This window comes from Scleropages formosus, chromosome 25 (genome assembly GCF_900964775.1).
Source record: "Scleropages formosus chromosome 25, fSclFor1.1, whole genome shotgun sequence".
In the NCBI taxonomy this organism is placed as follows: Eukaryota; Metazoa; Chordata; class Actinopteri; order Osteoglossiformes; family Osteoglossidae; genus Scleropages; species Scleropages formosus.
Genome location: NC_041830.1, coordinates 6,448,275 through 6,475,352, shown reverse-complemented (window position 1 = coordinate 6,475,352; position 27,078 = coordinate 6,448,275). Strand labels below are relative to the sequence as shown.

At 44.9% G+C, this 27,078-nt stretch overlaps 1 protein-coding gene across 3 annotated transcripts; it reads right to left on the bottom strand.

Moving 5' to 3' along the window:
- Window positions 1–376: 376 nt before the first annotated feature.
- On the bottom strand, window positions 377–25,439 carry map3k14a (mitogen-activated protein kinase kinase kinase 14a). Of its 3 annotated transcripts, none has more exons than XM_018742138.2 (16): window positions 24,894–25,439; window positions 12,708–12,981; window positions 12,386–12,461; window positions 11,995–12,220; window positions 10,072–10,437; window positions 9,239–9,373; window positions 8,985–9,114; window positions 8,492–8,620; window positions 6,066–6,170; window positions 5,359–5,522; window positions 2,865–3,015; window positions 2,378–2,728; window positions 1,965–2,071; window positions 1,099–1,237; window positions 768–868; window positions 377–670 (listed from the first exon to the last, which is right to left on the bottom strand). In XM_018742138.2, exons 2-16 carry the CDS (start codon window positions 12,952–12,954, stop codon window positions 506–508), a joined length of 2,592 nt encoding a protein of 863 aa, XP_018597654.2. In that variant the 5' UTR covers window positions 12,955–12,981; window positions 24,894–25,439; the 3' UTR covers window positions 377–505. The 3 variants fall into 3 exon arrangements, with proteins under 3 accessions (XP_018597654.2, XP_018597653.2, XP_018597655.2); XM_018742137.2 differs by lacking the exon at window positions 24,894–25,439 and adding an exon at window positions 18,977–19,117; XM_018742139.2 differs by lacking the exon at window positions 24,894–25,439 and adding an exon at window positions 13,373–13,701.
- Window positions 25,440–27,078: the final 1,639 nt, after the last annotated feature.

The following is a 27,078-nucleotide window of genomic DNA, read 5'->3' as shown; positions in this document are numbered from 1 at the left end:
AAGAAAATTGCACAGATGATGGTCCTACTTTCACTCTTAAACGATGCGATTGTCCGCATTAAGGCTGTGTGCGTTCCACATCCAGCAGTGTAAGCTTATCAAATGTTAAGTGCATCTCAAAAGACCACGTTCCCTAAAAACAAACAGCTGAGATCCTTTGCAAAAACAGTTAAGGAGGCTACATCTGAGGTCACATAGGGTCACCTGTATCTTAAAGTATAACGTGCTTCAGGCCGCTTATGATTAGGGCCATAATAGAGGATTACATTTACATTTACATGTATTTACTTAGCAGACGCTTTTCTCCAAAGCGATGTACATCTCATAGGAAATACGATGTGTTCGTTACATTAGCAGGAGGAGAGACATAGTTGCAGAGATGTGATTCTTAAGTACAGTTAGTTTGTTTCTTTCCACCATATGAACCAATGTTCATAACACACGTGATCTGTATGTACGGCAAGTGGGACAGCAGCGCAGGGTCAGGATGTCGACCGATGTCGGCTCATTCTCGTGTCTCCAGCACACCTTCTCGGACCCTCCAACACCAGCCGGAGCTGCTGTCAGGCGCTCGAACGCAGCGCAGCCATAAGCCTGAGTCTGTCACCACTTGGTCATGCGACACCATCTGTCTGTCAAGGGTCTCAAAGCTGAAAGCCTTCTCTGAGATCTGCATGAGATAGTCAAAGAGAAAAAGGTTATGTTCAGACTAACATTTTCATAAGACAAATTTCAGAACTTCCCTCTCCTACACAACTGTGTCTTACCTGCTCGCTAATCCCTGTGGCGATGTGTCCCACGTTCACCTTGGGGCTCTCCCTTATTCGCAGACACTGGCCGTTGAAGTTTTCGATCCACACGTCCACCCCTGGACCAGAGAAAAAGGCAAGGCCTGGTGATGAACCCTTCGGTGTTATGGGAAATCTTCACCCATCCATTAAGACGCTAAATGAAGTGACAATAATGTATGTGGTTCTGTTTCTTGCACTTTCGTTGTTCTTTAGTCAGGTGCGATTGGTTAACATTTGTTTTGTTGTAGCACCTTTGAATTCGAGCTGCATACACGCGGTACCTAGCCGAGAACCTGCCATCACTCACCCTCGAAGCAGCGGAGCGAAGGCCGATGGGAAGAGCCAAGCCAGTCCACGTTGAAGCTCTCCTCGGTTTCGCTGCTGTACGACGAGAAGACGCCAGAACTGAGGTCGTCTCGCGTGCTGACTGACCACGACCCAGAGTCCTACGTCCACGAAGAACAGAGGAGAAAAAAAAAAATTTAAAAGAAAAAAAAAAAAAGCAGCCTAAGCACAACTCCCAGCATCACCAAGAAAGTCTTCCTTGGACTCACTTATTTTTCATCTGATTTTTCGTTGCAAGCTACATGCAACCGAGAACCAGCCTAAGAAGCAAAGGAAGCAAATCACAGGGGTCCGAGAAGCCCTTAGTATGTATCCATGATGTTTCCAATCAAAAGCCCACCATAGCGGGGAACATTGGTACCCCCCGTGCCCCCTACTCTACTTGTCGCCTTTCACTCTTTTCGTGGCTAGTGTTACCAGTGTTACCTAGATTTTTGCCTAGAGACGCCTGGAGAGCCCTTGTTGGCGACCTATGCCCCATGACGGGTGGAAAACGTAAGTAAGTATGTACTCATAAAATGTATTTATGTATAAGAAAAAGTATAATTAGTAGTATAATATAGTATAATTCTACTTCTTCTTGTCAGTTAGATGCCCTTTGGGTTCTACAATTATTACTACATGTATTAGATTACAATACATGTTTTTATTAAATTTTATTAAATGTATTAAATTTTATTTTTTAGTTCTGTTGGTTTCAGAGTGTTATGCATGGATGCATATGGTTATTCCTAGGAGGAAATGCATGTTGAGAACATCCGAGGAGAATTTTAAGCAATACGGTAACATTTCAGCGATGTGTCGAGATGTTGGAAGAACATAAGACACCTTATCTGCCGGGTCTTTGCACGAGTGGCAGTCGCTACTGAGGCAGGACAAGAGCTGCTCCTGCAGCTCCGGGGGGTGCGGCTGGGACAGGCTACCCAGGATCCAGTCTGAGAAGGAGGCGAAATGGAGAATAAGAGCCGGGCAGAAGACGACACCACACAATGGAGCACAACACAAAGCTCCCAATCAACCTGAAGTTCACGTTCCACCACACTTATAATGGCCTAGAATGCAGAGAATGAATGGTGGAAATCAAAACTACATTCATAGTAGTGTCTTGAGCAAGCAAGTCGCATCTGGGTCTTATACCGTCCCAGTCATCTTACGAATTATCGGCAGTCCTGCACTGCACCCGTCATGAGTATGGAGTTAAGAATGTTTCTGAGTGCAGCTCTGGAACAGCGCAGGCTTACCTCTGCTCAGCTTCCTCAGCTCCTGCTCAGACACCGTGGAGGTATTTTCACTCTGTTCCACTCTCTGGCCTCGGGAGCAGGGGGCAGCTAGGAGACGCTGTCCTGGGGAGATGGACCCCGAGGACCCCCAGTCTGTTTCATCTTCTTCACCGATGTCATCCTCCTGAGCAGTATTCCTCCAGGGACTCACCCACTCCAGCACCTGCCCAAAGCTCGTGTCGACAGAGGATGTGGAACTGCACGTGGCCAGGAAGGAAGGGATGGACCTGGAGCTCACGGGTGCCTCATCCCAGTACTTCACGCCTGTCGGTTCCTGGTAGGCTCCTTTAACGGGACTCATGAGGCCACCCACTGCAGGTACACGTGCAAATTCACTCACATGAGGACTGTTTAGTCACTTAGCTTGGCGGAAAAAAATTCAAATTCTAACCTAAACCTATCCTGTTTATTTATGTTTATTTTGTAAATATTTAAATGCTTTTCTCACCTTCTTTAAGGGCTCTTGTTGCTTTCTCTCTGAGGTCTGGGGCTGAGGCTCTTTGAATTGGCTCTTTTTGCAGCCCAGCTTTCAACACGCTAACAGTGTATGGGTTACAGCTGGGTGGGATCTCCCTTAGAGGTGGGGGTTCAGTTGCAATCTGTGACAAAAAAGAAATCATATCAAACTCAGAGATCTGAAAAAAGAAAGCACTCTATCACAGTTAGTGGTACTGTGCACGACGGAATACATATTTTATGATGTCGTTGGCAGTTCGTAATAAATGAACCGCAGAGATTTGTAGTACCTACATTTATTCATTTAGCTGATGCTTTTCTCCAAAGCATCTTACAATTAGTTATTCATTTAGACAGCTGGGTAATTCTACTGGAGCATTTTAGGGTAAGTACCTTGCTCAAGGGTACTACAGCCAGAGATCGGGACTGAACGTGGGACCTTTGGATCCAAGGGTAGGAGCTCCAACCACTACACTACCAGCTGTTCCATTGTAAAAGCTCAAAAGAATGTGCTCATAACAGTGAATTTTCATACTGTTTGAGAGGGAAAAATAACTATGAATTAATTATTTTTGTGCAGTTTTGACCGTTAAACATTTCTAGAAATATATACTGTAATAGTACACCTGTACCTTGCAAAACAAACATCCAACTCACATTTTTGAAGATGTCACCATTTACATGTTTATCTGTTTATGCTTCATTGCATTTCCCGCCAGTTCGTATTCTGAAATTTCTCTCGCAGTTCCGCTTTCCGCCAAGTCTGATACTAGATTGGCATCAAAATTAAATTCAGCAGATGCTTTCAAACACGTTTATGTGACGTACCAGCCTCTTCCCTGTGACCGGTTTTATTAGTTTATGATGAGACATGCAGTCAGTATTTAAGGTCAAACGCTTTTTAATTCGTTCTCCCTTTGCAATCCTCCCTTACACCACAACTCATCCTCCTTTTCCCTCACCGTTTCATTCTCCAGTTACACCTGCGGAGGATGCTGCACAGTTTCAGACAACACAGCACTTTGAATAAGAGGTAGCGATGATGACTTTTTTTTTTTTTTTTTTTTTACTTTTTGTCATTTTAAAACAAACATTACCTTAAGGCTGCTTCATGTTAATGAAACATAAAACAACAGATATTCAGTCCACACTGTATCCTGTCTCATGCCCAATATCTGTGTTACACAGAAACACTGAACCCTGCATGAGCTATTGATAAAAATTGAATTTATAAAGAAAAATCTTACGGTGACTTTTCAACTAATTTCAGATTTATGTAACGTTTTAAAGAACATAACACAGGAATAATAGGATTAAGCTGTGTTATTAAGCTTTTATCGATTGTGATGCGGTGGGTGGACTTTTAACAAACCTCGGTTACGGACCGACTTCCATTCCCAATTCCATTTCTAAGTTGGGGTACCAAAAGGCTGATGTACACTGACTATATGTTATAGGATATATGATGTCTGACCAATGGTGGGATTTCTATTTTGTAATAGAAATGGTAAACGAACGTACAGGTGGTTCCCGATTTACGATGGGGTTACGTTCCGCAAAACCCATCGCAAGTCGAAAATATCGTAAGTCGAAAATGGGTTTAATACACCTAACCTACCGAATATCATAGCTTAGTACATGTGCGATGGACATTATGGGCTTGCCGGCGCTGCCCAGAATATCGATAGACTAACGTACCGCATATGGTTTGCCCAGGAAAAAAAAAAATCAAAATTCAAAATTCGAAGTACGGTTTCTACTGAATGTCTGTTGCCAGCTCACCATTTATCTCAACCATTTTTTTGAGATGGTTAACCAGAAATTTTGTCTGCTGTCGCCTTTCAACCTGCCTGTTATTCAGATTAGCACTGAAAATATTTAACTTTACTTTATTTAACCTTCATCAGCTGCATTACAGTCTAACTGCTGCCAAACCAAAAAAACATCCCGTAAGGTCGACATGAAACAGGCACATCTTTACAAGAACTAGGATTAATTAATTGAATTGTCGTTGTAGTTACTAGTTCACAGTTGGTTGCTAGACTAAATTTAACTGCATTTCCAGTTTGCAAATTAGAGTTTGCCATAACGACTGCAATATCTTACAGTACAATGCAATGCAATGTGATCACCATTATGCAACATATTTCAGAGGAAAACATACGTTTTGTGGGATTTTGAATTTAACTGAATCATGTTTATGACAATTTCTCTACAATAGTTCCTAAAATATTTAGTACATACATCAGTTTAAATCAGATGAGATCGTGAGTGTTCGGGTCCAACTTCAAACCTGCCGATGACTGGAGGAAGAAAAAAGTCATCTGCTAGTAATTCCTCCAGTTGGAATTTTTGTTGCCATCATTTAAGACGGCAACATAGGGCCGAATCTGTGCTAAACTTGTGGCGTTTTTCCGATAGTGGCATTCCGAGCGGAAATGCGACAGACGCGAGCGGACAGCACGTGTATCCCTGAAGACCCTTACCTTAAGACACAGCGGGTGGGAGTAGTAGCGGGTCCAGGGATGGCAGCCGTTCAGCATATGCAAGAGCATGCAGCAGCTGCTCCACACATCTGCCTTGCCGCAGCGGGGCTCCCCTTTCACCACCTCGGGCGCCATGTGCGTCTCTGTGCCACGGAAGCTTCCTCCTGCATCGAGGCAGCACCCTGGAGGTTAGAACTGTACACCCCGCAGGAAGGGACACTTTTCCAGTATAGACAAAACAGCTGGATGGGGACAATCAACACAAGCCCAGAGTCCCATGGGCCTAACGGCAGGAAGCCTGCGATGGGAAGTCCTCTGAAAACCATCTTCTCTTTCCTTCGGTGACGATTTCACAGAACCAGGGTCGTACCCATCCTGCACCTACATTCATATTCATTCATTCAGCTGATGCTTTTATCCAAAGCAACTTACAGTTTTAAGCTTACACTTATTTACCCAGCTGGAGGACAGTAATTTTACTGGAGCAATTTAGAGTAAGCACCCTGCTCAAGGGTACTACAGCCAGAGATCAAACCTGCAACTTTTGGATCCAAAGGCAGCAACTCTAACCAGTACTCTACCAGCTGTCCCCAGGCACGTCCTCCCTTTTTTTTTAACGTTACTTTGGTGCCTTGTCCTTCAGTCGTTCCTCTGTTTTTCAAGTACTTCACACTTTTTCTTTTGGATTCCCGGCCGTATTATCTTACCTCTGTAAGCACTGGTGCTACGACCATTCGGGCCAAGCCTCTCCGAGTGTCCAAAGTCACAGAGGAAGGTGTCTTTCCCATCTTCTGATAGCAGAACATTGTCAGCTGCAGATGAACAAGGCGGTTAAAGAAAAGATCTTTAAGCAAAAATGTAAGAAATTCTAAATCTTTACTCACACACACACACCTTTTCTGAACTGCTTGTCCCGTACAGGGTCATAGGGAACCGGAGCCTAACCCAGCAACTCAGGAGGGGGAGGGGACACACCCAGGACGGGACACCAGTCCATCACAAGGCACCCCAAGTGGGACTCGAACCCCAGACCCATCGAATAGCTGGACCCAGTCCAACCCATTTCGCCGCCACACCCCCTACGCCTTTACTCTCAGAGTTTAATGTATTTGTGGAATCTCTACTGCTGAACACGTCATAATGAAATTCTCAAATTAACCCTAGAGGGATGGTGAGTAGACAAGTGGTAAAAATTCTGCCCTCTTGATCAGCAGAATATGCGTTCCAGGAAGGAACCTGGTGCTGGATTCTTAAACAAGGTTTTCTAGCTGTGCTCAGTATTTATTTAACTGACTCTTTTCTCCAAAGTGACTTACAGTGTTAAACCGCTTTCCGTTATTTACCCATTTATACAGCTGAGCAATGAGCAAACTACAGCAGAAGGTGCGATGCATCAGCCACAAGCTCACGCACTATCAATAAGCACTTTTCCATCTCAGAGGCAGAGGGCATGATACACCCTCAATGGGATGCCAGCCCATCGCAGGGCATCTATATTCACACACGCTTTTCTCCAAAGCGACGTACATCCCGTAGAAAATAAGCACGTAGCTATAATTTGCATAGCGTGCAAAGCAACTAAATGTATTTGATCCATTTCTCCAGTTGAGCGTTTTACTGGAGTAATTCGCAATAGGTCAACTGAACAAAAGTACTACAACAGCAGCAGGCAGTGGAGCTTAAAATCAGTGTTCGGGTTACAAGTACAGATATTTAAATACTAGACGCTAATTGCTGCCCCGACAACTATACATGTTCATAAATAAATTAAATTCTTAAATTTATTTTCTGCTGTTTAAACCAGAGGGGGGTGCGATGGCGCAATGAGTTGGACCAGGTTTTGCTCTCCGGTGGGTCTGGGGGTTTGAGTCCCGCTTGGGGTGCCTTGTGATGGACTGGCGTCCCGTCCTGGGGACGGAGTATTGGAACGGATTTTGAGCATTTCATCTGTGCGTGCGTATATGGATGTTCCTTTAAATTGCTGATACCTCAAAATACCTCATAGTTCCCGATGTAGTTCTTGGCAGTCGGAAGAAACTGTACACAGATGCTCCCGAACTTACGATGGTTCGACTTACGATTTTCTCGACTTTACGATAGTGAGCTGGCGATAGACATTCAGTAGAATGAATTTTGATTTTTTCCCCGGGCAAACGATAGGTGGTGCGATACTCTCTCGCGATGCTGGGCAGCGGCAGCGATCCGCATCTCCCAGTCTGTCACGCAGAGGTGTGTATTAGGTGTATTAAATGCATTTTCGACTTATGATATTTTCGACTTGCGATGGGTTTCGCGGAACGTAACCCCATCGTAAATCGGGAACCACCTGTACGTTCGTTTACCATTTCTATTACAAAATAGAAATCCCACCATTGGTCAGACATCATATATCCTATAACATATAGTCGGTGTACATCAGCCTTTTGGTACCCCAACTTAGAAATGGAATTGGGAATGGAAGTCGGTTCGTAACCGAGGTTTGTTAAAAGTCCACCCACCGCATCACAATCGATAAAAGCTTAATGACACATCTTAACCCTATTATTCCCGTGTTATGTTCTTTAAAACGTTACATAAATCTGAAATTAGCTGAAAAGTCACCATCGTAAGTCAGGGACCCCCTGTATATAATGTGAAATTAGCTGAACATCTAGGTGCAGTACCGAACTTCTCACAGCAGGTGGAGCAAACATTAAGCGCGTTCACGTTTTTTCTTCGCTAGAAAAGTGTGACTCATTGGTCACGTGATGGGAAATTCCCCCACTTCTGCATTTCTGCTCTTTGGTTTTACACCACAGAAAGTGCAAAGAGAAAACGCATCTGAGTCGCTCTCACGAGCTCGCAAACACAACAGCGGCAACACCGAGAACCAGCAACAAACACCGCTTCTCTGGTATTTAAATACGGAAATGAAACCCTCGAAGAGATCGTTTTTTTTGCATCTTGTGTGTCTGAGCACTTTGCGGCATCTGAATGTGTCTGAATTTCCCTGGTAGTAGCACTGAAAGACAACTTTTGTGTGTGGGTGTCCTTTCGTACGAACCCGAGCGCTTTACACTGAACACGGTGCTGGAAAGCATGTGTCCGCAGGCTGTGTGTAGAGGTGTCCCGCTCCCTCTGCCCTTGACATTACCTTTAACGTCCAAGTGCAGGATGCGTCTCTTGTGCAGGTGCTCCAGTGCCCCCAGGATCTGGCAGTGGTAGTGGAGCGCGAGGTCCTCTGGCAACCGTCCTCTTTCCCTCAACAACTGTCCCAATGAACCTAGAATAGGGGTGTAATTTGAGGAGCATCCAATAACTCAAGCTTTGCCCCCTAAAGACGCCTACAGACCGACATGTCAAGGATTCTCAGGGGCTTTACTCTACGTCTTAGACTTTAAATATTTAGAACTTGGTTATGAGGGGTGTAATCTGAGGAGCACCCAATAACTCAAGTTTGCCCCCTAAAGACACCTACAGACTGACGTGAAGGATCCTCAGGGTCTTGATGCTACGTCTTAGACTTTAAATATTTAGGACTTGGTTAGGAAGTCACTCTCTCTTGCCCACGAAGAAGGATTTTTGTGACTCTAGACGGCAGCAGATATTTACCGCCCCGGCTTGTGACACCAATTTGGGCTGCTCACCTGCCTTGAGGTCCATAAAGAGGAAGACGTTAGGACCCTCGCGCACGGCCCCGAACAGCTCCACCATGCGAGGAGAGTCCAGGGCACTCCACGAGCCCAGCTCCTCGCTGTTGAACTTGCTCAAAGGGATCTGTAAAATGGGAAGGAACTTGATAAGCTGATCAATACACCGAGCAGCCGTCCGTCATTAAAAATAAAAACTTTGGAAAAGAAATGCCTAAAATAATGTAGTTTAGGTTGGGAGCAAGCTATACCTTCTTGGCAGCACATCTGAACCCGGTGCTGTTGTCCCGCATGCTGTAAACGTCCCCGTAGGATCCGCTCTGAATGTGTGCGATCAAGGAGAACTCCCTTCCCTCCCTGTACTCGTAATTCCTGTGCCTGAGTTGCTGGCAAACAGAACAAACAGATGAAGGAGTCGTGGAGCCGCACATCTGCCGAACCCAGCTGCTGACGTTCTGCATTCAGAAGCAAGGGTCGTATCTCTCGTGCTCTGTGCTTCCCTACTGCACGCCACGGAGAGGCAGAACCTGCAAGGTGCCGGTGTGAATTTAATTTGTCACTGAAAGAAATCTAACGAAAAATAAGGCAGAATGGGACGTGTTTTGTAGATTAAAGGTCGCCCCCGATTAACGATGGGGCTGCGTTCCGCGAAACCCATCGTAAGTCGAAAATGCATTTAATACACTTAACCTACGGAGCATCATAGCCTAGCATACGTGCGATGGACATTACGGGCTTGTCGCCTTCATGCTGGGCAATTATCTTGAGTTTCTCCTCAACAGTAATTTCCCTCCTCTTCTTCGTCCCACCAGTAGCAGGAGAGAGAGATGGGCGTTACCAGACATGATGGATGCACAAAACACAACGTAGATACAGGGAGGTATCTGTATAGAGACCGCGTGGCAGACTGGGAGATGCGGATCGGTGCCGCTGCCCAGCATCACGAGAGAGTATCGCACCACATATCGGTTGCCCGGGGAAAAAAAAAAAAAAATCAAAATTCGAAGTACAGTTTCTACTGAATGTCTGCCGCCAGCTCGCCATCGCAAAGTCGAACCATCTGCATTTATCCTTTTTCGCTCACCTCCGTGGGGTGAAACAGAAGGCCCTCATTGGTGTCCGACCGGCAGCCCTCGCAGTCTTCACGTGCGGCCTCTCGCTCCAAGTTTCTAAAGAAGGGATACGCAAAGCAGGGGTCCTCCTGGCTCACGTTGTACCGCAGTGCCTTCAGGGCTATTTCGTACTCTCCCACGCTGCTAAGCAAAGAGTGCGACCCGCTCTCTTGGTTACAGCGCGAGAGACGCGGATATGCTTTGTACGGTAACAAGTTTGGAGGGAAGTGGCAGGTGAGCTCCTCTCCCACAGAGCCAGGCCTCTCCGTTTCCTGCACTCCGAGGCTCTGGACGCCCCTATAGCCGTGACCGCTGTTAAGGTGCACTTTTGCATCCTCCTGTTGGGACAAGACAGAAAAAATCACATTACTATGCTAGTAAACATGGTGAAAAACAGCCTATTTTCAGTGAACAGATACATGTAGCAGCAGGAAACTGAGGCTGGGAATTAAATGTCTGAAAAAAGGGATTATTATTCACTAGTGTCACCTAAGAGGGGGCGCGGTGGGTTGGACCGGGTCCTGCTCTCCGGTGGGTCTGAGGTTCGAGTGCCGCTTGGGGTGCCTTGTGATGGACTGGCGTCCCGTCCTGGGTGTGTCCCCTTCCCCTCCCGAGTTGCCGAGTTAGGCTCCGGTTCCCCGCGACCCCGTATGGGACAAGCGGTTCAGAAAGCGTGTGTGTGGTGTCACCTTCTTTAATAGCGAGACACGACTGCAAATCACGCCGGGAAAACAAAAGCATTTCCTTTGGCAACTACTTTGCGTCCGAACATCTTTTATATGATAATGCAAATGATTTTCCCGTCTTATACCGTTAATAAAAACGCAAATCGCACGATGGAACGAAATAAGACATAAAATACACCAAGACGTGTGAAGGAAATAAAGTAGGTATATGAAGTAATATATTAAACATGTTATTGTTACACGGGAAATCAATTTGTCTGAATGGTAAAACTGAAACTGCTACCGATTCCCTGTAACGCTCTGGACCGGTGCTGAACGCAGCAAGTACACAAACACGTTGACTGGAAGAGTGAATTCTCAGTACTGAAACTGGGCACGGTTTTGCACTATTTTTAATCTTAAAATGAAGAGTTTTCACATCGTCGAACTGCGCGACACGTCCGTGCGTCAGGGAGCGGAAGAGAGGCGTCCTTCAGCGAAACCGCAGATGGACAAGCAAGCGGGCAGGGAAAGCGCGGGGATGGTGGCCCGCTGCTTCGAGCAGTTAGTGCTTTCGCTTCCCGTTCTGCGGACAAACCCTCCACTGCGAAGCCCCTGCGTTCCACCGCTGTGTCAGCACGCGGCTGAAACAATGCCGTCTTCACGTATAGTTTCACGTGAGCGTAACAGTCATTTACGTTCAGTCCTTTGAGGCGAGAAAAATATTTGAGAAAAATAAACCGAGTTGAACCGAAATAAATTAATTCGTGGACGGGCATAGACATACCGAACAGGTCTTTGTATGCGACTGTCTTCCTTCTAAAGTGAATGTCGCTCCACGGTGAAAATTAGAAATGTCATTCGTTATGGAGGGGGGCACGGTGGTGCAGGGGGTTTGGCCGGGTCCCGCTCTCCGGTAGGTCTGGGGTTCGAGTCCCGCTTGGGGTGCCTTGCGACGGACTGGCGTCCCGTCCTGGGTGCGTCCCCTCCCCCTCCGGCCTAACGCCCTGTGTTGCCGGGTTAGACTCTGGATCACCGCGACCCCGCTTGGGACAAGCAGCTTCAGACAATGTGTGTGTGCGTGATTTGCTATGGAAAGTGTTTGCACCTCCCTAGAGCTTCACTGAAACATAAGTTATATTGTTCAGTTGTATTAAAGCAAAAGGATGTGGTTGAAAAAAGAAAGCAATTCTTAGATGCTGGATAAAAGGAGTCATTCGTTCGTCGTACCTGGGATAGCCTATAACTAGAGGAGCTGCTGCTCTCCTGTTCCGACAAAACGGACGGCGCCACGCTCTTCCGCTCCTCTTCCTCTCGCTGCCTTTTCCGGCGCTGCCTTTTCCGGCGCTTTCTCGAAGGGCGGAGGAAAGGAAGATTACCGTGGTCTGCTTGGCTCTCCGGCGGGTTCACGAAGCGGGCGACGTTGTTGCGCGCCACACCGCGTTCCCTGAAGAGCCTGCAGGATGACACGAGACCTCGTCTGTTGGCAGCATCGTGCTCGACGGAGACGTTAAATTCTCGCGTACAAATGATCTGGAGAGGCGTAGACGATCGGAAGAGCTTTCTCTGGATACGGCTGGAGATCGGTAAAAAAAAAAGAAAAAAAGCAGACAACCCTCACCTCTCTTTATTGATCAGATGAGATCGGAAGTAGGTGTGTTCTGTACTGGTGGGGCTGAACTCCTGCGGTCCTTCAGCTGTAAGACAGACACACTGTATAGCTTGTATGGCCGATCTACACAATCCATGCGGCGCACAGGCCATTCAGATGTTCTGTCTGCTCACTTCAGCCCTCCAGCAGCTAACAGCGCCGCAGAACCCAACGGATCCATTGCAATCGCTAGCCATGCAAACGTACGACCCTTCTCTCCCTTCTCTCCAACACTGGTTAAAAATCTGTCTACGACCCTCCGCCGGCAACGGCGATTCACTTCGCATCTTACACTCTTCCTGGGCAATGATGGAGAAGCAGAGGAGTTTCTCCGTTTCCGGATCCTTGGCACCCACTTGCTTGGCAGTACCCTGAGTCAACAGCAGTTTCACAGAGGCGGAGATCCCCCTGTAAAGTAGGTCCTCTTTCTGCTCCTTCCTCTTGCTGCACACCTCTTCCCCCGAATAGAGGTACCCCGTAACAGAGCCTTCCTTAGACTCCTTGAAGGGAGTGGTGGAGTTGAAGATCCTGAGAGCCATGCTTCCCGCCGAGCGCTTTCTGCACAGCTGAAACAAATGCAAAGAACCATGAGAGATGAGCACTCAACAAGAGTATCACCATCAGTACGTAACCGTGCTCTCAAAATAACCGATTCAAGCTGCCCGCCGGCGTCCTCATATGCGCAATCTGTTGAATGCTGTGCTGGACTGCAAATCGGAAGCGAGAACTATTTTCCTCTATTACAACACTTCAGCGCATCTGACAGAATGGTGTGATGGAACTTGCTCCAGTGAAAACCTTAGATTCATTGCACTAGCGCAGGGAGAAGATGCTCGAAGAGACGTACACATGCCATAGGTTATGGGGCTGCGATAAGAATACTGTATTAACGTCATTGAGCCACTAAGCTGCGGTCTAACAATCGCAGCGTTCAATCTTCTTCCGTATAAAACATACCAGCAGCTGTCAAAACCACCAGAGAGGTTCCTTCGTCTGGCGAAAACAAGAAACGTGGTGGAAAAACTGTGCTTCTGCCTGCCTGCGCTAAGCCTGGAGGCAACTTCTTTACTGGGGGCATTTAATCATCAGCCGTGGGTGGACCGCTTGAGATCGTACAGGGTAACCGCACTGCCGAAGGACCAGGAGGAAAGCAACACGATCATTGTGCGGCTGAAAATATTGAGAGTAACCAAAACACAGGAGCACCACTTAAAGCCATAAATCAATTCTCAAGCCTATTGAGAACATTTCACATTTACATATTTAGCAGACACTTTTCTCCAAAGCGACTTCCAATGAACTCTGTAGTGTTATGAGCCCACGCACCTTATTCACCGCAGTGACTTACACTGCTAGATACACTACTTACAATGGGTCACTCATCCACACATCAGTGGAACACACTCTGTCACTCACACACTGTGGGGGAACCTGAACAGCAATTTTTTGGAGTGTGGGAGGAAACCAGAGCGCCCGGAGGAAACCCACGCAGACACAAGGAGAAATGGAAACTCCACACAGACCGAGTGGGATCGAACCCACGCCACCCAGGCGCTGTGAGACAGCAGCACTACTTTTAGCAGCGCTAATTTTAAAGGCAGGTGACCGATAAAGGGACTAAGACTGATATTTAATACTGAAAAGCTGCATCTGGGACACGCTGCGAAGTCATGCAGACCACGTTCAGTGCCTAGGCCACACCTTGAAACTTCGCGTGGCTTCGGTATGCAGTCATCGTGGGATTTCCTGTTAATTAGCGTCCTAAATAAGCTCTGGGGGAGTTGTGGGTTCGAGCCAGCGGAATCTGGCTTGTTTCTCCACTTGTCTAGATGGAATCCTTGCATCTGGGCTAAGTATCTCCTGTCTGAATCTAACGTGCTGCAGGGGTTCCTTTCAGCCAGGGTCAAGGTGAACATCCAGACAGGAACTTCATCAGAAAAGATGTATTTTCCTAAACCAACACACACACACCATCTGAAACCACTTGTCCCATATGGGGGTCACAGGAGCCTAACCCAGCAACACAGGATAAGGCTGGAGGGGGAGGGGACACACCCAGGACAGGATGCCAGGCCACTGCAAGGCACCCCAAGCGGGACTCGAACTCCAGACCCACCAGAGAGCAGGACCCGGTCCAACCCACTACACCCCCCCCCCCCCACACACACTTACATTATTGTACCACATATTACTGTACGATCAGCTTGTTCTGTTCATAATTTCATTGAAGGCAGGACACAAGGGATCACCCGGAGGATCTTTGGGTCAAAAGTTTGTTGCCTTAACTACTATACAACTTGGCATCATTTACAGTTGTTTCTCGACTAACGACGGGGTAACGTTCCGATAAACCCGTCGTAAGTGGAAAAATCGTAAATGGAAAAAGAATAGAGCATTGCACCTGCTGACCATCGCAGCCTAGTCTACCTTAAACGGGTCGAGCGGACGCTTCGGAACAGGAGAGAGCGCCGTCCCGCATATCGAAAGTGCCGGAACAGATGGAAATTCAAAATTCGAAGCGCGGATTCCACCGAATGCGTACCGCTACCGCACCGCGGTAATTTCGGAAGATCGCAAGTCGAACCATCGTAAGTAGAGGACCATCTGTACATGGATGATGTTATCATGTTCTTTTATTATTACATTTTTTGAAATTATGGTTCATGTTATTATGTTCTACTCTGATAATATTCAGTTATGTTTAACTGTTGCCTAAACCGAACTGCCAAAATGCTCCACATCACCGCTCCACTTTATTTTTTTTAGCGGTCTGTTTCATATTTCCATGCACAGTTTATTCTCTGTGACTGGAACTCCCGAGCGTGGCCTGCGGAGCCTCCGGAACTCCCACACTTTGTACGAAGTGCTTCTCGTGTCACGGTATTGCTTCGGGTTGCATCAGTGCATCTGCTCCTAATTTTCAATAAGAGCCCCTTTGGATCGCTGACGGATCAAACTCGCTCTGGTCCCCGGCGAGCTTTTGCGAGACGACTCTTTCTGCGCGTCGTGACCAACGCCGACAAACCGTGACTTGGCCGATCTGATGAATTACCGAAGGGCTGAAGGCACGAAACCGCAATCGATGTGAACGCAAAAAACTCCCGGCTTTGCCAAATCATTTTAAAATAATCAAGCTCATTAAGAAAAACTTTCCTGATGTCTTCATTACTGCTTCCATAACCACATGCAATATGGTTGTGTGTACATGCACACACAGGGAACGGGAGCCTACCTGGTAACGCAGGGAAGAAGGCCGGAGGGGGAGGGGACACACCCAGGACGGGACGCCACTCCATCGCAAGGCACCCCAAGCGGGACTCGAACCCCAGACCCACCAGAGAGCAGGACTGTGGTCCAACCCACTGCGCCACCACACCCCTCAATATGGTTGTAGATTTAGTAAATCATAGAGAGTATGCACAGGGGCAGTGGGTAGAACTACTGCTTTTGAACCCAAAGGTTGCAGGTTCGAGCCTCACCTCTGCCTGTAGTACCGTTGAGCAAGGTACTTCTCCTAAATTGCTCCAGGAAAAATTACCCAGCTGTGTAAATGATTGTAACATCAACACTATAAGTCACTTTGGAGAAAAGCGTCACCTAAATGAATAAATATAATGCACATCTGCCCTTCGTTAAACGCTGCACAGCGCTGACATTCATTGTGACCGCAGTAAGGGAATCTTCTGGTGACCCTGAGGTATATAAATAGCCTGCAGGGATCTGGCACGGCGTAAGCAACATACACCGTGCTGGGTCCACAGCTGTCAAAGCCCTGCTCCGAACGCCCACCGCCGGCCCGCGTCTGAAATCCGAGAGCCTGGCCAGCAGGGACGTCTCCGCGACATCTATTTCGTAATGTTGTCAAAATCCTTTCTCTGTTTTTGGAAATATGGGAACAGAGTAAAGATTAACCCAACTAACAAATGAATCATTACGCATAAAATTAATGATTCAGAAAAAAAAAAAAAAAACAGACAGAACCCATAGAACATCAGCTAGTCTGGATTTTTTTGCATAACGTATCAAGAGCATTATTTAGCATAAAAGTCTGCCTTTCCAGGGTTCCTAATAGTATCTACACAAAGAAGGTAACTAGTAGTAGTAGTTTGTTGGTTTGATTTGCCCGCAGGTCAGGTGTCTGTCAGCAGCCTAGTTAATTTACAGTAAAGTCATCTTTCATTTATATTTAAAAAACTCGCATTCAATTAAAAACAATAAGTGTTTCGCTGCTATTAATAATCACTTTTCACTGTTAATAACACATCTGGGAATAATATGATACACAGACTGGAGGACTTCTGAACCACCTTATGGAGCCTGTATTCACTTAATAATACCAGCATGTTCTCAAATTTTCCAACATAATTATGTTTTGCGTGTTCTAAGCTGCGGATGGCAAGTCTTGCTTTTGGAGAAATATGTCCGGTAAATATATAAACGTCCTCAACCTGGACAGCTCTGCAAGGCGGCGGGCGGCAGGGTTGTACAAACGGGAACAGAGCAGCGCGCGGGACGGGAGGCGGAGACGTGCAGAAGGTATCCCAGCTCGCCAGATGAGACGTATTCAGGAGTATTTACGACAAGTCGTAAATAAGAAAACCCTACAAAGTGCTGTTGCTCGCCGACGGCTCACGTAAAGCTGTATAAGTTATACGTTGGATTTACCTTGAAGCACGGAGAAGAAAAACACATCAGCTCAGATCTAGAAGCATTACATGGCAGTGGAGGATGATGACAGCAAGGTGGTGCTTCACAGCAATGATAGATACATTTACACATACTTTCATTCATTCAGCTGATGCTTTTCTCCAAAGCAGCTTACAATCATTTCCCCTGCTGGGTAATTTATATAATTTTACTGGAGCATTTTAGAGTAAGTGCCTTCCTCAAGCATATTACAGGCAGAGGTGGGGCTCAAACCTACAACCTTCCCGTCCAAAGGCAGCAGCTCTAACCACTACACTACCAGTACCACCTGTGTTTATTTCTCTACCCAGTATCCACAATCACCCCTTATGGTACAAACGGGTGACGCTTTGCACGCAACCCGAATCGCTGTGCCAGCCGTCTTCTTGCGAAAAGAACGTAAACGAGTTTACGCTGGCAAAAAAAAAAAAAAAAAAAAAAAGAAAAAGCTCGTTTCTCAAAAGTTTATGAAGCAGGAGACCGGCTGCGCAGGTGTTTGCGCTGAGCAGGAAAAGTAGAGGCGCAGATGGCGCCATTCATAACCCCGCGATGAAAACATCCGTCACGCTCTGCATGCGATGGAGGTCGAGAAATGAGTACACCGAGAGTCAGCCTCCTCTTGCGTTTTCTGGATTTGAAACAGCGAGCCGGATAAAGAATACAAATGAACTTCAGCTGCCTGAAAGCGCACCTATTCTGAGAGGTACGCAGGAAACGGGTTGTTTACAAACACGCTTTTAGCACCAGCCTCAGACAGACCTCCTCCTCCTCCTCCTCACACGTGGAGGCTAAGGAGGAGAAGAATGCCTCCTGTGACCTCCTCCCAGCCCCTTCAGTCACTTTCTGACTGCACCCTCGCATCTGTACGACCCCTTCGACATTTCAGACCCCCCTTGCGGCCACACCGTCCCAAATACATCTTCTCCTGCAACAGCAATGCAGTCGAACCCGACCCCGTGGGACTCACTCCTCACACACACACACACATTCTCTGAACCACTTGTCCTTGCAGGGAGCCAGAGCCTAACCCAGCAACACAGGGCATTAAGCTGGAGAGGGAGGGGACACACCCAGGGCGGGACGCCAGTCCATCACAAGGCACTCCAAGCAAGACTCGAACCCCGGACCCACCAGAAAGGAGGACCCGGTCCAACCCACTGCACCGCTGCGCCCCCTCCCTGTGGGCCTCATTATAATAAATAAAAGAGGGGCTGCGATGGCCAACACGTTCGCTTCCTTGCAGACAGAAAGAGTCGTGCAAACCCATAGCTGGGCAAAGACAAGTGTGTTTTGCAAGGGCTTTTTTTTTTTTTTTCCTTGGGAAGCAAATACCGCTTTTTCACAAGATTTTTTTAAACGTGACTAACCTCAAAAGATAACTCTGCACATTCGGCTGTTGAGTTGCGGGCGAAACGGAGTTCAGCGATAGTTACATCGCCTTGGGCTGCTGGATAACTATATTAAAAGTGATATTTCGCGACAAACTGGGGGCCTTGTTTCTTCTACACCTCATCGTCCTTCCTCGGACAAAGAGAGACTTTGCGAACGTTCGCTCTTACTGTCAAGCACCCTGTCTGGAGCACCGAGTACCAGCAAAGTGCCCCTTAACCACTTTTTAGAAGGGCTTTCAATGGGGTGCTGTACAAAATCATGCATTTTCCTCTTCTGGGAAAAAAAAAAAACAACATTAGGTCTTGATTGTCTTCAACATGTGTCTACAGCCTAACCCTTCCCAACGCAAGTGTTTTTTTTTTTTTTTGGATGTTACTTCCTGATAACTAAACTACCAACCACTCCCTAAGAAAAACGATCCAAAGCAAAGCGAGAACGCGTTCTAACGGAAAGTGCGGACAGCAATCGACGAGACGCACGTACCTAAGTGAACGTTCAAAGGCGCCGTTCCTTTCGAGGGTGCCTCTCCCGAGTCGCGAGAGTGCCGGCCGCCGCGGATCGCGCGGCGTTAAGAACCTCGCTTGGCGCGCTCTTGGTCTACGCCTGCTCCTCGCTTCGCTTAACTCTCGGCCGCAGGATCCTGCTGGCCCGCCGCCAAAGTGTGCGAGCGCCAGGTTCCGGCGCGCTCTGATTGGTCAAGGCCGCGTGCGAGTTACGGGAAGGCCGTCTCCTGTTCCCTGCTCTTCCCCTCCCAGCTGCGGGGCAGGGTGCGAAGGCCTTCCCTCCCTCGACTACCCAAGGTCTTACAGGAGGGCTGGCTGCGGTCCGCGTTTTTGGCCGAAAGCAAAAAAACTCAGACCTCCTTTCTGGGCTTGTTCTCCTTGCCTGAGCGGCATTTAAATAGGGGTGTGTTTCTCAGATCAGAACCCGAGAGAAGCACGGAGCGTTGTGGTCACAGCTGCTATATTTGGGTCTGAGAGCTGCAGGTTTGAATCCCACCTACTGCTGTAGTGCCCATAATAAACCAGGTAAATCACTATTAAGTTGCTTTGGAGAAAAAAACATCACCCAAATAAATAAACGGGAGGGCAAAGTTTATACGCCGAATGGAAGCCCTTTGCTTTGGCGTTTTTGATTCTCACGTCATCCGGGCATGCCCGTCAGCTCAGCCGTGTCGTACCGTGACTGCGAAAATTGTCATGCGTGCAGGAAACGTTGCGTGTATGAGACTGACCATAAGAACGGCACATGCAAATGCTTCACCCGATGGCTTATTTGTGATAAACAGGAAACGACGATGATGTCATTTGCAGTTAATCAAGAGTTTATTTCTTCCCTCCCATTTGCCGTCCCTGGGGACCTCGCTGTTTACGTTCGTTACAGCTGCCCAGGCGTTGCTTCTACTGTCGAGCTCGTGATGCCAAAGCTCCGGTGTACTCTGAAAGTGCCAATCTTCGACTCCCGACAGGTGCCAGTTTGTAGCATCCCCCCGTCAGAATAAAGACAGGTATGGACATCCGTATCCTCAATCACCACACCATGTAACGCTCCAGTAGAAGGTATTATTAGCTCAAGGATTTTGCAAACCCGAGCTCCCGGGTAAGAAAACAACCCAAACCCTGGTTTTCTCTCCACTGTCTTTCCTCATGTGCTCATTACTGCATGTTTTGCAGAGCCCTCTGGCATGATTTTCTATTCGATAAACCCCAGACAAATCCACTCAATTTCCTGGTTGAATCACCGCCTCTCTTCAATCTCTCCTGTCCGAACCTTGGCTGGTTCTTCTGCGGTAGCTTCCCAGAGAACCTTGCCGTTTATCCTACAGGGGGAATCATACTTGCATTGGATCATCTTATCACCTGCTACATCTCCCACGAGACAAATTCCCAGGACGTTTAATGGTTTGAACCTCAGCTTCAATTCTATACTCCCTTCTCTAACAGCACCTAGATTCATTTTTACAACCCTGTTTATGACCTACTTGAAAGAAAAAGTCTTGAGCCAGACCTCACGATTTACCCCAGCAATGAACTTTCCTGCAGCTAGAAGAAGACTTTAAGGCAGCAGGTAGTAGAGTGGCGGGAGCCGCTGCTCTGTACTCAAGATACACGAGTTCAAGTCTCCGCTCTGATTATGACACTCTTGAGCAAGGCATTTACAACAATAGCTGCAGTAAAAACAACCTTCATTAATAACGGTAATTAGTTTGTTATAAGTCACTGTAGAGTGAAGCATCAGTTAAATTAATTAAAAATAACGTACCTTTTTCAGTTCGGCAACTACGGTAAAACACACGCACATCATCCGAAACCGCTTGTCCCATATGGGGTCGGGGTGATCCAGAGCCTAACCTGGCAACACAGGGGCAGGGGGCGGGGACGCACTCAGGACAGGACGCCAGGCCGTCGCAACCCACCTCAAGCAGGACTCGAACCCCAGACCTGCCAGAGAGCAGGACCCAGTCCAACCTACTGCGCCACCCCCCCCACTACAATAAAACATTCCAGTTTAACATACGGATTATAATACTCTGGACTATCTGCCTTTGTGTGATATAACATTTCTTAGGTGTCTCTAAACTGTTCTTGGTTTATAAATTCTTGACTGCACACATGCCTCTGCTGGTTGCCAAACCCCTACCACGGTAAGCAGTAAATACAGTGTAAAGGATGGAAATACTTAATGAGGGTTCATGGTTGTTATATTACTTGTGCAGACTGTGCAAGAAAAGAATCCTGTTTTACAACGACTTCACTTTTGTGGTTTGTTTTGGTTTGGTGTTCATTGGTTTTGTTGCTAGCAGACCTGTCTTTGATAATGTCACTGTTATTTATTACTCTGCAAAGCCTTGTCATCTCATTGTTGGCTTTTTGTCCCATATTAGTACCATCTTATTACACCTATTGTGCCTACTTTATGTCCTACGTCTTCACATTTGTGCTCTGCCCTCGGAATTCTTAATTTAGCATGTTAAACTAGTTCTTATACAATGACAAACCGTTCCAGAAATGAAATTCCATCGAAGTAAGTAGTCATTATCTGTAAATGCATCATTGCCGGTCAGTTTCACAGTACACAGTGAGCAAGCTTTTATAATAATTGAGGCCTCGCTAAATTTATATGCAAGGATACTGTGGAAAGCTAAGTATTACAAAGTCAAAAACAGAAATGCTATGAAACATTTCATACATTACATTAATTTTGCAAAGCATCTACAACCTCTGATTTACAGCTTCACACATTGTTAATACTACATATTATTTATCTCAAAACACACAGTGAGAGTCATAAGAGAAATTAACATTCAGTATTGGGAGTACATGGTGGTTTTCAATGTTAAGCATGCACATTCTCTTAAAACAAAAAATTAGAAAGCCATTTGAAGTTTACTATGGTGTGGCAATAATAAAATACAAATTTAAATTCTACATGTGAAATCTAAACATTAAAAACCTAAATATTTAAAATAATAATTAAATGTTTAAAAGAAAATGTAACCATCCAATCTGCTATATAATATCTGAAGTCTAATGGGGGTTAATAAAAGAAAGTGTGACAGAAGAAGTTGTTTCTGAACATTGATTTCTGCATTCAAAATTCAATTTCTCTGTCATTTTTGAGGTTAGGACATTTACAAAAGGGGCAGTGGCAAGCAGTGGCATACAATGTTTGTATGTGTTTTTACATCTATATACTCCTTTACTTAATGAGGGATGTGTTATTTTTTGCAGTAATAAAAATAAATGTGGTATGAGAGACTAGTCTCAGTTGACTTGAGGAACCACCATGCAGAACAGTGAACACTGACTGGAAGAGAAGTCAGGAAGCCTGTGTAGCTGTCAGCCATGAAACCCTGACAATCTTTAACTGTCGCTGACCCCCTAGCCAAACTACCCCCTACCTCTTTCACATGACAATAATAATATTCAGGACTCATCAATAAGTCAATCAGCCATTATAACACCAAAAATAATGTCATTCATCTTCAATACTTCAGATCCACATCTACCACCAGATTGAGAAAAACTTTCTCAGGCTAGGTTTCAAGACGGTGATTTTATTTTTTTTTAATCTATCTGCTGTACCAAAAAAAAAAAATCAAAAATAGGTCTCATAATACTTAATTATGAGATTATTATGCAGATTGATTTAAGTCAGATATTTTAAAATTTATTGCATAATTTCAAAGTTTAAGGCCACTAATCATTTCTATTGTTTTGGTGGTATCACAAAACAAAAAGAAAAAACTGAATCGCTCATTACACATATTAGTTTTCCTTTTTTATTGTTCAAACTCCAGGCAAATAATTGCATAAATCACTACAGGTAATGGAATACTCCTTTAAAAAAACACAAGTAATCTCAATGCGTGTTGCACTTAAGATATTTGTAAGTTTGGAAATCATCTGGCACCCTGGCAGTAATTTAATTGTAGTCAGATACTGTATTTTTAATAACCTCAACCTTGATAATCGTGAAAGAAACCAGAGCTGAAGATGGAGAAACTATGATGTGTTATGAGTTAGTGGTTGATATACCCAAAAGAAGCTTCCAAAGATCTAGACACTTGATACTGCTGAGGTTGAGCCAAAGTCAGGCACCTATGATGTGAGAACTCCACATTTTAACGCTTATATATTTACGGAAGCGGAGGGAGAGCAGCATTGAGTCAAACTTGTACCGCAATAAAGGTTAGGTAGAAGCATATAAAAAATTAATTAATTACTGTAAAAACAAGGAAGTTAGTGTTTGTAGGGCAAGAGAGAAAATATTAAACAAACCTAGTTCAAATATAACAGGAATTCAGAAGACTGTTATGAGGGGCATGGCTCGCTGACTCATGTACACCCACTCAAATGCTTGACATTTTTCAGCGCTGAGAATAGGCAACATGGTAGGGTATCTTCATGGAGGGCAGAAGCGTAGCAACTAGTCAGGTATTGGAAGGGGACCAAGAAGAGCTTCCTCCTCGCGGTGACCCTCGGGCAACGTCCCTGATGGCTAAGCACTCTTGAAATCGATCAAACTGGTCTTACTAGTCAAAGATCTGCTTTTTCATCATACGATAAATAAATAAAATGAATGAATAGGTATTGGAGAGACCAGAAATTATTAGCAAGAGTACTTACTTTATATTTACACAAATATTGAAATGAAAAACTCAGATTGCTTGGAAATCGGGGGTTTAGTTCCCTGGAGCTCCTGTTATGCCTGTGATGTTGGGGGTGAAGGATGGCAGCCAGGTGACATGTTGGTTGTTGGATTTTCAGCAAAAACAAGAGTTTGACAGTCTGCAACACCCAAGAAACAGTGCAATATACTGCAATACTCGTGGCACTGTACTGTACGGTGCCATTTTTGGTGCCACCTTTAAGCAGTGTAGCAGCGTGGTTGTGTGGAGAAACAAACGTGTTCATGTTCACAGTTGGATGAATATCCAACCGTGGATCCAACTTCATCGCAGACTTGCGTGATGAACATTGGTACATCGGTTCATTTGGTGGAAAGAAACAAACTGCACTTAAGAATCACGTCTGCAGCTACTGCATGTCTCTATTTCTGCTAATGTAATGAACCCGTCGTATTGTCTATGAGGTGTACATCACTTTGGAGAAAAGCATCTGCTAAATGAAGACATGTAAATATAAATATTACACGTCAGAGCCCAACACCCCAGAGAATTAAAACAAGCATATTAAAACAAAACCTCTTTTAATACATTGCTATGCCTATGGCCAGTCTATTCGACTTCCTAAGAACACTCAGGCCGCTGAGAACTGCTCCATGGAGTCCATCATGTCTTCCATTAAAACAAGTAATTATAAATACCTCACACAAACCTGTAAATACTGTTACTTCATTGCTGGTATTTTAATCGGCTTCTTTTTAACAAGTTGCCGAAATTTATGTATATTCTGACTTCCAATATTAGGGGCTTATTTCAGAAAAACAAACAATCAGTCAAGGCTCCTTATGAAAAAGAAACCACATAACTGAGTAGTTGAATATTAAGCCACGAGGTGGTTGAAATTTACGTGTAGAAATAACGTTTTTGTTTTATCCAGAAGGAATAGGTTAAAAAAAAAGTTTATTCGCAGGATATCTTTCTTAGATGCATACTTTGAAATTAAATAAATTACTTTGCTGGGTTTTTTTTAACAAGCACACGACGTTTACAAGCCGTGACAACAGTGCAAATATGCCCTTTTGCCAGGCTTTGCACTGCTGAGAAGCTGACTCAGACCGACCGGAGACTCGCTGCTATTTAAGCCGCCATTTTATAACGCGAGTCGAAGCTCGCGGGTCCCGCACGAGCGCTCATGTTCGCGGCTGTGCGCGAGTCGTGTTTTATTTCACACCGCGTCCGTCCTGCCGGACACCGAAAGCCAGGCGAACTTACCGTGTGTTCTGGGTGACGGAGGACGGAGGGAAACCTCGCAGCTTTGTTAATTTCCAAAAAATGGGTCGCTTCAAAATGTCTCGTTTCCTACGAGCAGCACGAAATGCAGTGCAGCTGAGCTAAAAATCGAAAGTAAACTTGTGTTTCACACAATTTTTTCAATCCTCAATGGTGACACTCTGTGACAGTGTTCCACCAGAAATGCGCATTACCTCCTTCAGGCGAAAAGTACATGAAAAAAAGTGCTCTGACTATATATGGATGAAGTATATAAATTGTTTTTCGATATGAAGAAGTTCAAGCCTTGTCTTCTCAATCAGTGGTGCATGGATTTGAGGAGTGGATGTAGATGTTTCTGCTCTGATTTATGGAATCAGCTGATTGAATCTTGGAAAAGCCTCTTAGAGATTCACATTCCTGGTGTCCACAGTATCATCTCACTGATCTAAGATATAGAAACACAATACTGTAGTAATTTCTTTTCACTGAGACTCCAGAGTCCCAGGCTGTGTGTTGAAGTGTTGAGCACCATGTTCTCCATGTTCTGGACAGGTGGAGCTGATGGGCTGATGGACTGTTGTCTCAACTAAATAATATTATGTGGGTGGAAGTGTCATGGTTGCATTTCAGCAAAATTATTAAATATATATTGCGACAGAGGTGCTGTGTTTAATATGTCGCAACTCTGATGTTTTTCTCAAAAACCAGGAAATTAAGTACACAATTTCCAGCTACCATATGAGTATTGTTAGATCTATTTGTAATTTAGCAGATGCTTTTCTGTAAAGCTACTTACAAGTATTTACCTATTTATACAGCTAGGTAATTTTACCGGTGTAATTCAGGGTTTGTACCTTGCTTGGAAGTACTACAGCAGTAGGTGAGATTCAAACTGGCAACCCCCAGGTCCAAAGGCAGCAACTCTACTACACTATCGGTTGGCCCCATTAGATATTGCAAAACTATTATGACTTAAGAGTTATTCTTATAAAATTACAGTTTATGTGTTACAGGTTACAATTAATGTGTTAATATTGAAATAATACGTTCTCATGCCTTTTCGTTTTCCATATGTCAGGTCAGTACAGTGGTCTTGAGCATGATTGCTACTACTTCTGCTAATTTATTGTTTGGAAAGTGAGTTTTAATTTGATTTTGAAGGGGAAATAGGTATCGATCATTTTAAAACGTGAAAAAAAAATCATTGTTAATTCCTTCATTTCTTTTAACATATAACAAAAAAGTGATAGCTAAACATCTATAATTATTTTAAGCGTTCAGACCAAAATGCAATTCGAAACAGGAGTTGCGTAGTAATGTTGAGGAATTGTGTACGGGAGTCTTAAGGATTTATTTCCATGTTAATAATGAATTTTAAGTAACAACCACATACAAAATAAAGACTGCTTTAATGCAGTTTTATTAACTTGTGACAACAGGCAAAATGAACATCTGAATGAGAGTTTACAGTATCCCTGAGGAAGGCATGAGCCAAATATTTGTACTCAAACTTTAAAATTTAATAGAGTGATCATGTGAACATGTTGTTGCAGTTATTACTTTCCAAAGACTTTGTGGACCCCTTAGGAAAATGTATTATTTAACAAATAGAGGACAATATGATAAAGAACTTTATTAATGCAAGGTTTAGGGGTTTACAGTATTGTTTATTACTGACATTTATTTCAGCTCCCACATTTTTATTCATATAAAACATTTGAATATCCTCAGCATAAATGCAAGTTAACATCATGTGTGCCTGTTGCAGTTCCAGGTTTCAGCAGAACATATGATCTTCTCACAAGCTTAATTGTTATTACATTTGGCTCATATTTAACTGTATGGTTGTGAAAAAAGAGGTAAGTACATTTTTTATATTTTGAGTATCAAACTCCATCGATATCTGTAATCTGAGGAAGTACACTGTGTTGCCAGTCATGGGTAACAAGTTTTATATCGTAAAATATTGTATGATGAGGCACTGGAATCCTGGTCGATGTAAGTACAAGGTATACAAGGTTTTGCCACAGTACATTGTTTAACACCATAAGTAAACATTTTGAATATAAATTAATTTGGTATGAAACACAGCTCATGAGATGATCTGTCAGGAGTTATATCCAATTAGGAAGACTGTGATTTGTGACATTCAGACTTAAAATGAAAATGATATTAAAGGTTCTGT

What these genes read in the sequence shown, in the direction of transcription:
- map3k14a (XM_018742138.2), bottom strand. Translation starts at nt 12,954, where the DNA reads ATGGCTCTCAGGATCTTCAACTCCACCACTCCCTTCAAGGAGTCTAAG. An exon ending in TCAGATGTGCTGCCAAGAAG is followed by an intron (nt 9,115 to 9,238) that starts GTATAGCTTGCT and finishes CCCATTTTACAG; the next exon opens with ATCCCTTTGAGCAAGTTCAA. An exon ending in GCTGAGGAAGCTGAGCAGAG is followed by an intron (nt 2,072 to 2,377) that starts GTAAGCCTGCGC and finishes CCTCCTTCTCAG; the next exon opens with ACTGGATCCTGGGTAGCCTG.